The sequence below is a fragment of the Mauremys mutica genome, chromosome 6, assembly GCF_020497125.1.
Source record: "Mauremys mutica isolate MM-2020 ecotype Southern chromosome 6, ASM2049712v1, whole genome shotgun sequence".
NCBI classification, from domain to species: Eukaryota; Metazoa; Chordata; order Testudines; family Geoemydidae; genus Mauremys; species Mauremys mutica.
Window position 1 is genome coordinate 65646169 of NC_059077.1, and position 14069 is coordinate 65660237.

The 14069-nt window shown below is 39.4% G+C and overlaps 1 protein-coding gene across 6 annotated transcripts in view; it reads right to left on the reverse strand.

Moving 5' to 3' along the window:
• Positions 1-515: 515 nt before the first annotated feature.
• PJA2 (praja ring finger ubiquitin ligase 2) overlaps positions 516-14069 on the reverse strand; it is an 81084-nt gene continuing 67530 nt past the window's right edge. For all 6 annotated transcript variants that reach the window (XM_045021335.1, XM_045021337.1, XM_045021336.1 and 3 more), the window contains 4 exons: positions 13906-14017; positions 2379-2493; positions 1934-2055; positions 516-1190 (listed from right to left, as the gene is read on the reverse strand). In XM_045021335.1, the coding sequence (XP_044877270.1) occupies positions 1062-1190; positions 1934-2055; positions 2379-2493; positions 13906-14017 (478 nt within the window). In that variant the 3' untranslated portion in view covers positions 516-1061. The remainder of the gene's footprint in view (positions 1191-1933; positions 2056-2378; positions 2494-13905; positions 14018-14069) is intronic.

Sequence of the window (14069 nt, forward strand, 5' to 3'; positions counted from 1 at the left end):
TCCATTCAGCCGGCAGAAATACTGGAAGTCTAACTGTATCTTTACACTACTAGTAATGACTCTGTCATAATTATCTCACTGAACAGTTTATTCCATTGCCATATTCCATCCTTTGCCTTTGTGGTTACTACACTGTACTGGATTTTTCTCAATTCAGTCTGAAGAGTCCTTACTCCAGTTTTCAGACAAAGATTCCCAGACACAAGAAACTATTTTGAATGAGTGAGCAAACATCACCCCAGCCCCCTAAGAGCAAAATTTTAGAATGGGATTAGCAAAAAAGATTAAAGGAATTAGACATCTGACGCCCATTGACTTAACTCTTTACACTCCTTTGAAAATCCCAGCTTTAAGTTTCATACCCCACTTTATTTTTTTTTTTAAAGCCAGGATATATGCTCAAGAATAGTGCAAAAATTTCTAAAAATTCCACACTGTGATATCCATAACAAATAACTAGAGGTTCACACATATGGGAAAAGAATATTATGAAAAAAGTCATAAGATAAAAAAAGTGTATTATTATGCAGTTTATTTCCAGTGAAACCAAATTTTACTACTGCTGTGATCACAGAACGTCTTCACATTTGATGCAAATATGAGAGATCAATTACAAAGTCACTTGGTGCCACTATCTTTGACAAAAAAACAACAACACATTGTTCAGTTATATTATGTAAAACAGGTTATAAGCATAACTTTAATAAGCTCCAACTGCACTGCAGTTGCAAGAACTTGAACACATAAAGTGCCACATTAATGATAATTCTTTTGACAAATTTAACGTAATACAAGCCTTAGATATTACGGTTAACAGCAAGATGTTCTACTGCAGAAAACTGATGCAAATTTTTCTAACTTTCAGTTTGAAAATTTTAGCTATTATTGTAAATCTAAACAGTTTAGAAAGTCTTACATTCTCTTTCTAAACTAAAATATATACTATATATAGCATTTATATATAATATATTTTATATATAATTGTTTTCACATTGTAATTAAAACAGAAGAAATTTACATTTTTAGTTTGCTGGGGCAACATCTCATTCCAGAGGTTAATTTTATTGTGTTCCTGCAGCACTGTGGACTGAAGGAGGGGAATCATGATCAGAGAGAAAGGAAGTAGCAGCAGCTGCTGCTTCAGGGAGTACAGGAGCAAGCACATGACGACACACCGGGCATGTTCCTGACTAGAAGAGACAAAAAGAAACAGATTAACTGTAAAGTCTGCATGACTCTACATGTTTTCCAATAACAATTCTCAACTGCTTTATTCACCCATCTTTTAAATGTCTCAACCACTGAGGATTTCATCCCTGTGCTGAGAAGACAATTCCACATCAAATAGACCTCAACTAAGTTTTCCAGTGCAATTTAATATTATTACTTCTAGTTAAATTGCTCTGAACCACCTTAAACAATTCCTCATCTTTCGTGATGTTGCACTCTTCACTCTTGTAGTTTGCTATTCTCTCTTCCTAGGCAAGTTATGAAGAAAAAATTAAACAAGTTTAAGTCAATTCTTCCAACCCAAGAAGAATTTTTTATCTAACCCATTTAAATTTTCTTTTTTCCTCCTAGTAATCAGAAGCACAGTATGGCGTTCAAGGGGCTGGTCATTCTAAAGAATATCGGTACCATCACTGATGCAGTCCAACATTCGGACTGTACACACACTGCAAGCAATGTCTAAATTGTTTATGAGTGATCTTGAATATATCAAATGGTCAAGACTAATCAACTTTGCTCCTTGCATACTCCTATAGATCTCTTTTCACCACCAACAAAATTGTTTCCTAAAATATTAAAATAATTCAATTAACTATTTTATGAAATAATCTCACAATAAGTTTTCAGAAAAAGCTGCATGTTGTTTTAACCAGAAGAGCACAAATTCACCACTAATCACGCAAGCAAGCAAAGGAGAACTCACCTTCTGTAACCAAAGTGTTACACAGGGTTTGTGAAAGAAATGGTGACAGGGCAGCTCAGTTATTATTTCATCTTTCACATACTCACTGCAACAGATAGCACAACACTGCTCCTGACCAACAGCTTGAGGGGAAAAAAAATAAAAACCCATCACAAATTTTAAAATTTAAGTTTAATTAAAAATCAAGTGAAATATGTTAATAAGAAGTTATCAGTGGCTAATCATAATATGATATAGTTTATCAGAGTAAGCAAGTCACTTTCCAAAGTACACTTAAGTTCTACTCAGAGTGAACAGATAATTTCTGAATTTACCACTCAGTATTGTTCTGCATAACAGAGTTTCCTTTAAATATTGTATGTACACTACCACACTATAACAAATTTAAGCTTAGATATTATATTTTGCGGAAATTAAATTTTTGTGTGGGCCGGTTTTTCCATACCATTGTGATTTTCTGTAATAATAATCTGTGGCAGACAGTCTATGCTTTCTTTGCTGGCTGGTGGATGAGCTTGCTCAACATCAACTGCAAGAGACTCCAGATGTGCCAAAGCAGTCTAAAAAGGAAACAATTTTAAAAAGTTTACGTTTCGTTACTCATGACAGAGATACTTCACATTTAAAAAACCCATCAGACAAAAAAATTAATATAGCTATTGTGTTACTTTATTAAGCAAAAGGATTATGCAAGTTATGTAGAGCAGCATTACTGCTAGATTTTTACAGGTCAAATGGAACAGAAAGTTAATTGATTAGCTACTTATTTCTGGATCCCTGGTTTCAAATATCAATTAGGTTATGAGCAAAGAGAGTTATGGTCTCAAGCTACTCCCTAATGAATCACAAAGTGGCTGAACAAACTGGCATGAAAATGTCTTTTCAGGAATGATTTAGAGGATGCAGACGGTCAGAATTGACTGTTTCCTTAGTAACACACAGCTGTTGTCACCTTATGAAAGCAGTACCAATGGCTTCATGGTAACAGATTTCTCAGTTTCAACTACAATATATCCTAAAACTATAAATGAGAAATTAAGGATAATAGTAGTGGGCTTGACTATGTATCAGCAGCAATACTAGTTTTCAGGAGGAAAGCAGAATCCATCAAGGTCATTATGCGGATGAGTGACATTTCAGGAAGACTCAAGTAATGCAAGGAGTTGGGATATTTCAGTAGATGGTACTCTTCCCTGTGGCTTGCTACTCAACCGATGTATGGTGGTGAATGGAGAAGCACTGTACTCTTTGAGGAAACGTCTCTTGGTTAAGACTTACAACTTAAGATCTTGACCAATACAAAGTCATTAGAGATAACTTTTTATAAGAGTAAGGAGTTAACACTGGTGTTCCTGACCAAATATGACATGATTAGTCACATTCTGTCCAACTAAAATTCATATTTCAGTTTCAGCTAGATACAGTATTCTTTATTTTCCGACCTTAACTTATGTACATAATGTAAAACATGTTCCATCTAATGTGTAGCTGCATTTCAGTGCACAGAGAAGCGGTCCCCATGTAATTTTTACTTACCGTACCTTACAATGATGCTGAGAGACTTAATCAATTGTTTGTAAAGTATTTTACAATTCCTGGATGAAAAGTACTGTAGAAATGTACTGGTATATTTATTATTATTTTCTTATTTGCCAACTTAAAGAACATTTATTGCACTTACAACATGAAAAGCTGAAGCAAATGAACATAATACTGACCTATTATATGGAGTGGATGACATGTTAAATAGATTTTACATCTTAAAGATAGAAAATCCTTAAAAAAAAACCCAAAACACCTTAAATCAAGCTAGAAAGCCAAGAATACTGGGATAACGGATTACAGGCAAAACCCTTAAGCAAACCAGACCTTGCAAGTCTGTAAAAACAAATTTTAAAGTCAGAAGCCCATATTCACTGGACCAGCTGAACTCTGCTCAGCACAAATCCAGAGAAGACGGAAGCAAAGATGGCATTAAAGCCACTTTTGACAGTCCCCAATCCCAGACCTCACATAAACGACAGCAACTTTTTGGCTATGTTCTCACTTGGCCCCAAAAACCTATTCTGGCAGCTGAGGATCACAGATATAGCAAGCTCCCCCATCATGTTCCTTATGCTGGGACCAAGGCAAAGTGAGATTGCGCAGGAACTCATACACCTCTTTTCAAGTAGCTGGTATGGCACAAGGCTGACCGAGCAGGAAAGTGAATCTAGACATAAATATTTTATTAAACTGGCACCATATGGCTCTTAATACTGACTATCTTCAATAATTATGATACTCTTTCTTTTAAAAAAATTCTTATTGGGAAGTAAATAAATATTTATCAATATATATTAACAGAAAAACATGTACACATAACATGTGACAAATGTTCAAGCACAAAGAAACAAAACAAGTTAAGTCATATTACGCTGTGTCTCCTTGATTCTCCCTATTTAAATGACATTTGAACAGGTTCCCAAGTTTCAAAGTTGAGGTTTGTCAGAAAGATATTGGAATATGCATATCTAGTGTGGAGTGTGACTGAATACCTGGCAACTCAGTTCCCTAGTGTTGAAAATAAGAAGTCTGAGACTGAGATGAGACATCAATTTAATAAATTTCAAAAGCCAGTAAAACCAGAAGAGCTACTTTAGATTTGCATAAGAACATACTTAGGTCAAATTGCAAATTCTTCAAATTTCTAAGGCACTTCAGCAGATTGAAGCAAACTAACATCTATTATTCCCCAAGGTGTACACGAGATGATAAGAAGAACCATAGTACAACCCACCCTGCGCCCCCCACAACTTGCTGTGAACCAAATTTGACAGATTTCAATTGTAGGATGGACCCAACAATAGTCTTACAATAGCACAATAGAACAATAGCAATTGAAACTGAACAGCTAAAATGCCACTTTAATACATATATGTTATAAGCATGAATTTTTTGGGGGGAAAAGTCAGCATCCAATTTATTTATTCTAATGGACACAAAACTTATTAGGGTTGAATAATCTCTAATACTAATATTTACAGAAAATGTTACTGAGATCTACAGCAGCCTAATTAATTACTAATTAATGTAAAATACAAAAGGGGAAAGCACTCAATACACTAAACTAAGGGACTGGTATGTTGGATTATATCTGGATTTACTTTGAGTGTGTCCATCTCAATCTTTAAATAGGGAGAAAGTTTAAAGGACCCAGTCCAATATTCTAAAGGGTTAGAATTGGTTTAATTTATGTTCCTGTATAAGATATTATCTTTGAGTATTAATCTTAAAAAATGTTTAAAACTTTAAATGCAGTATTACATAACATACTTTTAGGATGAAAAAAACATCAAAAGCAAGAAATGGACGAGAAATTTGGGAAACCATGAAAATAAAAATCTGAAGGGTGACACGGAGAAGGGGAGGAGGGGATTATAATTCGTTTGATGCTTTCCCCCAAGCACGAATATCAAAGTAGTCCAAAGAAATGGCTATTCTGAAGCTACAAAATTTAGTAGTGTATGTTATTAAAAACAGTTAATGAGAACACCTGGGAATCAACCACAGGCCTCTACTTCCTCCCCAACTGACTCGTTTCCTAATTATTGCTTATTTTAAAGTTTTTTTGCACCTCCTGTCTATGGACTTCCAGCCAGGTTTCCACTCTCATCCTCCTATCTGTGCCTGCAACCCATCTTGTACTCTGAAATAAGGAGAAGGAGATACCAGCACTTGTTCTATAGCTTAATTAGAACAGGTAGAAAATTATCATAAATGGTTTATAAGATTAAGTTTGCTGGACACAGAAGCGAAGCTTTCTTTGACATTCAGTAAGATTCTGGAATCTATTAATAAACAACTGGCTAATCTACCAATTAGAGGGGAGAAAAATGGATAGAGTCGTGCTTAATTGGGACAGTTCAATCTCTCCCTTTCCCAGAGTAAGATAAACTTAGATTTTTGCAGCACTACAGTTTCATGCCCCTTTCAAGTGCTCCTTAGCTACAGCAAATTGGTTTTGCTAGGTAGAGAGATTTTCTGAGTAACTTCTGAGCTACAGTAGACTTAGATAAAAGTTAGGTTGTCACAGGGAAAAATATCTGGCTAATGAATTTGCTAGTTCAGATAAGGAACATTAGAAATTTTGGGAAGATTGAGGAAAGGGGTTAAAATAAATTAGTACCTCTGAAAGAATGAATCACACCGTCACAAGACAGATACGATTTTATTGATGATATAATTAAAATCAGCCCTACCACTTCCTCAAATATCAAAAAATGGTACATAATATTTCAAGTCAGTGGTTAGACTCTGAGAACACCCTTAACCCCACATGCAAAATGCTGCCAAACTGTGATAATCCTGGACACGTCACTGTATTTTGACAGGGACTAGCCAATCTGCCTTTTATGCTACAGAACAAAATGCTCTTTATTATCCCATTTTCAATGTATTTCCTACATTTCGCATATGCAGATAATCAGAAATTGCCGATAGCTGTAGACGGTGTTAAGTCATTTCCATGAACATGCTTGTTACCTGAATTTGAAAAGACTTGGATTAGTGAAGGGGAGTACAGGATTCTTAACTGTTTGTACCCCAGAATAAGCTAACCTAAAAGATTATTTTTCTGAAAAATGTAATTCCAGGGCTGGAATGTTTGTGGGCATTATGACAGTGGTACTAAATAGGAGAGAAAACCTTTGTATCGTTATGCCAGTATTTTGAGAAATTTAAGTAATTCTCTGTTCCAAGATTTTTTTTTTATTATTTTACTTGCTTCACACCCATTTTAGATTTTCCAATTGCATGTTGCACCATTTAAAGTCTTTGTCTACAATGGCCTAAAAGCAAGATAAGGAATCATTTAAATTTGGTTTGAAGACAGTATCAGGAACACTAATTTCTAGCACCACGTGCCTAGCAAATGTGAGATGGTGCTGCACCTGTTCCACAGTGTCCTACACTAGGTAGCTTGCCTTAATTTAGGTAACACTAGCCAGCCAAATCATGTTAGACTCCATCTTCTAGAACAGTGGTGGGCAGTGCCAACTTCAACTAGTCCTGAAGATGAAGGTGTAATCTTGCATGCTGGACCGCATAAGTGCATGGCAACATATGGCTTAATCTAAGACATACACATATCATAATTGAAAGGTGAGAGCAGAAAGACAGGCACAGGCAATGAATTGCTTGAAATTGTACATAGGTCAGGAATGCACTCGAACTAGATTTTTTGTGTTTGTGTTAATGCTCACTTCCCTTTGTTCAAAATCAGAGCCAAGTGATCAAAGAGATGCAAAGTGAATTTGACATGAGAGAGGACTTGATCTAAGGACTTGCCTTTCACTAACCAATCATCCAGGTACAGAAAATAATGAATTCCTCTTCTTCTGAGATATGCTGCTACGACAGTCATGCATTTGATAAATGTCAAGCCAAGGACAGGCCAAATGGCAACACAGTGTACTGATAATGCTGGCCTGCCACTACAAATCTCAGAAACCACCTGTGACTTGGGAAAATTACCACATGGAAGTAAATGTTCTGAAGATCCGGGGGGGAGGGGAAACCACTTGTGGTTCAAAGCAGGGAGAATAGCAACTAAGTTAACCGTAGAGAAACTCATGTATCTGATGTACTTGTTGAGATGGAGATTGTCAAGGTTCCTTCCCCACTCTGAACTCTAGGGTACAGATGTGGGGAACCCCCTAAGCTTATTTACCATCTTAGGTTAACAGTCAGCTGCCACCACCAAGCGTGTTCCAAATCTTAGGGGAGAGCCACTTGGAACTCTGCCTTTCCCCCAAAATTTCCCAAGTCTCTAACCCTCCCTTTCCTGGGCAGATTTGAGGCTAATTCCTTCCTCCCCCCACAAAGTCCTTACCCCCTTTCCCTGGGTAGGCTTGAGAGTATACCCTGACCAATTGGTCCCATTGAACACAGATCCAAAACCCTTGGATCTTAAAACTATGAAAAATCTATCAGGTTCTTAAAAGAAGAATCTTAATTAAAGAAAAAGGTAAAAATCATCTCTGTAAAATCAGGATGGAAAATAACTTTACAGGGTAATCAGATTCAAAGAGTCCAGAGGAACCCCCTCTAGCCTTAGGTTTAAATTTACAGCAAACAGGTGAATCCTCTAGCAAAAGCAACATTTACAAGTTGAGAAAACAAAGAAAAAACTAACACGCCTTGCTTGGCTGTTACTTACAAGTTTGAAATATGAGAGACTTGTTCAGAAAGATTTGGAGAGCATGGATTGATGTCCGGTCCCTCTTAGTCCCAAGAGCAAAGAGCCCCCAAAACAAAGAGCACACAAACAAAAGCCTTCCCTCCCACCCCACCCCCATGATTTGAAAGTATCTTGTCCCCTTATTGGTCCTTTGGGTCAGGTGTCAGCCGGGTTACCTGAGCTTCTTAATCCTTTACAGGTAAAAGGATTTTGGTGTCTCTGGTCAGAAGGGATTTTATAGTATTGTACACAGAAGAGTTGTTATCCTTCCCTTTATAGTTATGACAGAGATTGAGGATAGGTCTCACTCCTCTCTTGACTTGGGGATCAGGAAGTACTGTGAGTAGAATCCCCTTCCCTGATTCTGAAGGGGAATCTCCTCTATGGTCTCCAAAGCCCAAAGAGTTTTCACCTGCTGTAGAAGCAGAGACTTATGAGAGGGGTCCCACAAAAGGGATGGTGTAGGAGGGTGGGAAGGGGGGATGGAATGGCATTACCCAGTCCCACAGTGCTTAGGACACCCTTGTCTATAGTTATTGACTCCAAAGCCCTGTAGAGGTGGGACAGCCTGTCTCCCCCCACCCCAAATGGAGGGGAGATCACTTGAAAGCTTGATGACTGGAATGTTGACCTTGGAGAATCACACTGACGGCTTGCCCAAAACAGAAGAAAGACAGGCTGACTGGGTGAAATTGGAACCAGAAGACCTCTTACTTGACTTGTACCCCTTTCTGGAGAAGTCCTGCTGTCTAGTGGGATAATCTGACCTCAAGAACTGCTGAGGATGATATTGATCCTTTTGCTCTTGCCCCATGAAATGAGGTAAAAAAAACCCCCAATGAACACAATGTAGCTTGAGAGTTCTTAAAGGAATGTAACGTTTTAATCAGTTTTCTCTAAAAACAAAAATTGACCATCAAAGAGCAAGTCCATCATCATTTTTTGGATCTCAGGAGCTGTATCAGAGTTCTGTAACAACAAAGCCCTTCTCATTGCTACAGCAGATGGCATAACTCGAGAGGAAGCATCTGCCATGTCAAAAACTGACTGTAGTGACATATTTGCCTCTAGATGGACTTCTGCAATGAAAGTCTTAATCTCTTCCCTCAAGGATTCTGACAACTTATCTGTAAATTTTGCTATCACTTCCCAATTTATAAACTTGTATTTTGGCAATTCATATTTGTACGGACAAGACTGAATATATTTTCCTCTCCAACAACTCCAGTCTTTTAGAGTCCTTTTCTTTTGGTGTTAATTTAGATCTCCTCTGTCTTAACCTCTCATTTGCCAAAGTTATGACATGAGAGTTAGGCACTAGATTGAAGTAGAAGTGTTCAAAACCATAGATAGGCACAATTTCTCTTATTAGTGCACTTCATTGTGGGTGGTGAGGCTACCAGAGTGCTCCTCAGAGAGTCTTTGCAGGTTCCAAAATCACTTAAAATTATGGGGAAAGCTACCCTCCCTGGAGTGGAGGACTGGAGAATATTCAGCAGCTTATGGGTGCTCTCCTGAAAAACTCAGCCTGAACACCCAGGGCTGAAGCCATGCGCCTCAGGAGGTCCTGATACTATTTAAAACCCTCAAGCATGGGGGAGGAAGAATCCAGCACCTGGAGACGAAGAATAGGAAGAAGCTGAGACAATGGAATATCCTGTGGTGCCTGTAACAACAGTTCAAGCTCAACCAGTTCAGCAGGAGTAACCCTTGTCTGTGGCTGCATGTTGGAGGCTCAGGAGGAGAAGCTACTAGTGGATAGGTGACCTCACTCTGGACTGAGTCAAGGATTGGGATTGCACGGGAGGTTTTGATGACTTTCAAGAGAAATACTGAGAAGGTGAGGGAGACGACGACTATATCTCCAAGCCAGACAGTAAGGAACCTTTCAAGTGGTCCAGAAGCAACAGAGAAGCCACCATCAGAGGGGCCAGTAAATGTTCAGCCCCATCCAAAATCCAGCAAGCCGGGTATATCAGGGCCAACAAAGGTAAAGCAATTGGTCCTTAAAGCCCTGATAGGAGCCTTGCACTCACATCCAGTACCACAGTAGACGTTGCTACCAAAGTCTGCACCAGTCCCATAGATGCAGCATGAACCAGTGTCGTCATCATATGCACTGAAGATAGTACCTGCACTGAAAAGCCCTTCAGTACCAAACAGGTGGACAACCTCAACTCTGCGCCCTAAACTGGAAGAGGTGCAGAAGAAGGTGTCAACAACAATGTCAAGTCTTTAGTAATTTCACATGGTGCAAAGGACACCGAAGAAGCAGTCACCACACCTGAACATTCCTGAATTAGTGGACAGTCAGGAACAGACAGGAAAAACAAGTCTGATACTGCCCAATACGCTACAGTACCAGAGTCAATAGTACAGACCTCTCACCTCGGTACCAGAGAAAAAGGTAGACATCCCTGCTCTATCTCATGTACCGGATGAATCACGGTCTTGGTCTGCATTCCTCTTAGAAGGGGAGAAGAAACCTCTCCTAGCTCTGGAACAATGCTCGTGCATTTTATGAGATCTATGTCTAGGAGGCCCAGAGGAAGGGAGACAGTCTCTCTTCCTCCTGGAAGAAGAATACGAACCTGGCCAAACCACAGCCCCTGCTGGCTCAGATGCCCATTAAGGTATCTGGCAATTTGTGGAGGTCTCTAGTGCTGAAGCAGACCTCATGGTCTGCTCCAGAAGATACTGCTTCAAGTGAAAGCTTATGGCTATCTGCATTTCTTTGCCTTTCTCTTCTTGAATGACCTGCAGATTTCGTTAAAGTGCCCTTCCCCAACAAGTCTGAGGTCACTATAAGCATTCGCTACACCACACAACAGTGAAGGCATCACACCAAGCAAAATCCTAACTAACTATTAGTAAACTAAACCAAGGGGTGCTACTACACGAACTACAACTAACAACTATATACAGGGGGAAAAAACCACACAGGCAGCACTGTGAAACAAGGCATGAGGTAAAAGCCACAATGAGCACTCTGACACAAGCTCTGGGCAGTGAGAAGGAACTGACGCAGGTATGGGTAGGAGCACTGCCTGTACGGATACTGCTAAGCAAAGTTTTCCAGCTTTGGTGTGCTGGGGGGGGTACATACCTGAGTGGAACACATGGATGCAAACACTTGAAGAAAAATGCCACAACCTCCCTTGGTAGCCTATTTCAATACTTAGTTATCCTTAGATTTAGAAAGTTTTTCCTAATATCTAACCTAAATGTTTCTTGCTGCAGATTAAGTTGATTACTTCTTGTTCTACTTTCAGTAGACATGAAGGATCACCAATCACTATCCTTTTTATAACAGCACATTTGAAGACTCATCATGTCCCTCTTCAATCTTTTTCTCAAGACTGAACACACCCAGTTTTTTGTTTTTTTAAAACCTTTCCTCATTGGTCAGGTTTTCTAACCCTGTTATAATTTTTGCTGTTCTCCTCTGGAGTCTATCCCATTTATCCACATTTTCCTTTATGTGTGAGCATCCAAAACTGGATGCAACACTGCAGATGGTGCCTCCACAGTGCTGAGCGGAACAAAACAATTGCCCCTCATGTCTTACATGACGACACTCCTGTTAAAACACCCCACAATGATATTAGTCTCTTTTGCAACTGCCTTACATTGCTGGCTCATATAACACCCAGCTGTACTATCACCTGGCCAGTTATTCACCCATTTTGTATTTATGCATGCGATTTTTCCTTCTTACATGTAGTACATTTCACTTCTCTTTATTGAATTTCATCTTGTTGATTTCAGACCAATTCTTCCATTTGTCAAGGTCTTTTGAATTCAAATCCTGTCCTGCAAAGTGCTTGCAATCCCTAACAACTTGGTGTCAAGTGCAAATTTTATAAGAATAGTCTCTATTCTATTATCCAAGTTGTTAATGAAAATACTGACTTGTACCAGACAGGGGCGGCTCTAGACGTTTTGCCGCCCCAAGAAGGGCGGCATGCCGCGGGGGGCGCTCTGCCGGTCGCTGGTCCCATGGCTCCGGTGGACCTCCCGCAGGCGTGCCTGTGGAGGGTCCGCTGGTCCCGCGGCTCCACCGAAGCCGCGGGACCAGCGGACCCTCCGCAGGCACGCGTGCGGGAGGTCCACTGGAGCCCTGCCTGCCGCCCTCCCGACGACCGGCAGAGCGCCCCCCGTGGCATGCCGCCCCAAGCATGCGCTTGGTGTGCTGCGGCCTGGAGACGCCCCTGGTACCAGACTCAGGACAGACCCCCTGCATGACGGCACGAGATAGGGCTTCCTTGTTTGACAGTTAGCCATTGACAACTACTCTTTGAGGGCAGTTTTTCAACCAGTTGCATATCCACCTTATCGTAACTTCATCTAGACCATATTTCCCTATGGGAACATATGGGACTACACCAAAAGCTTTACTAAAATCAAGATCTCTCATGTCTACTTGCTTCACCCCCATCCACTAGGCCAGTAAACATGTCAAAGAAAGTAATTAGGTTTGTCTGGCTTTATTTGTTCTTGACAAATCCATACTGGCTATTACTTATCATTCAATTATCCTCTAGGTGCTCACAAATTGATTGTTTAATAATTCGTTGCAGGATCTTTCCAGATACTGAAGTTTCCATTTATAAAAGACATGTACTGTATGCCCCTTCCAGTACTCCTGCATATCACCCATCCTCAATGAGTTCTCAAAGATAATAGCTAATGGTTCCAAGATTGCTTTAGTACCCTACCATGAATTTTGTGAGGTGCTGCTGACTTGAATACATTTAAGTTATATAAATATTCTTTAACCAGTACTTTCTCTATTCTGACTTGTATTCCTTCCTAGTCTTTGTTAATATTAATTGTGTTAAACATCTGGTCACCATTCACCCCTTTTTAATTGAAGACTGAGGCAACAGAGTCTTCCTGGTGTCATCCAGTATTAGTTCTCCTTCCTTGCTAAGTAGTAGACCTACACTTTCCTGTGTCTTTCTTTGCTCCTAAGGTATTTATAGAACCTCTTCTTACTGTCTCATACTCTTGCTAGATGTAACTCATTTTGTGCCTTAGCCTTTGTGGTTTTGTCCCTACATGCTTGTGGTATTCATTTATATTCATCCTTAGCAATCTGGCCATGTTTCCACCTTTTGTAGGATTCCTTTTTGATTTTCAGATCATTAAAGAGATCATGATGGAGCCGTAATGGCCTCTTACTATTCTTCTTCTTCTTCTCTTTCCTTTGCATCAGGATAGTTTGCTGTTGTGCCTGAAATACTCTTTCTTTGAGAAACTGCCAGCTCCTGTGAACTCCTTTTTCCCTTAGATTTTTTTCCCCAATGGAACCTTACCCACTAATTCTCTGATTTTCTATAAAAAATTCTTTTTTGAAGTCCACTGGCCTTATTCTGCTGCTCTCCATCCTTCCTTTCCATAGAATCATGAAATCTGTCATTTCATGATCACTTTCACCTAAATGAATGATGCACTAGGAAATGATAACACAGTAGCAAGTGCATCTAGCTCACTGTTTCATACTTGTTTAGATCAGCAGAGCTTACAAGAATAAAAAGTAGTAAAAATGTATGTCATTAAAAAGTGAGTCGATATGAATCAATACACATAGGGACCATATGTGTGGAACACACTGGTGCATTACCACTCAAAACAAAATGAAAATTGTCATCTTTAGGCTCCTTTAAGCTAGTCTGGTGACATGGTTTTAGTCATTTTAATGTGTTCCATTTTTATTTTTACGCAGAAGTCAGAAACCGTATTTCAATACCTCCATGGCCTGTGCCAAACGCTCCTCCAGTGCCATATATGTGAGAAACTGAGGATCCACATAAGAAATGGCTTGAGCAACTCCTAGGCCATCACCAAATTCATCAAGTAGTCTGAAAACACCAAAAATATAGTATTAGGAAAAACAGCCTCCATTTTAAGTGC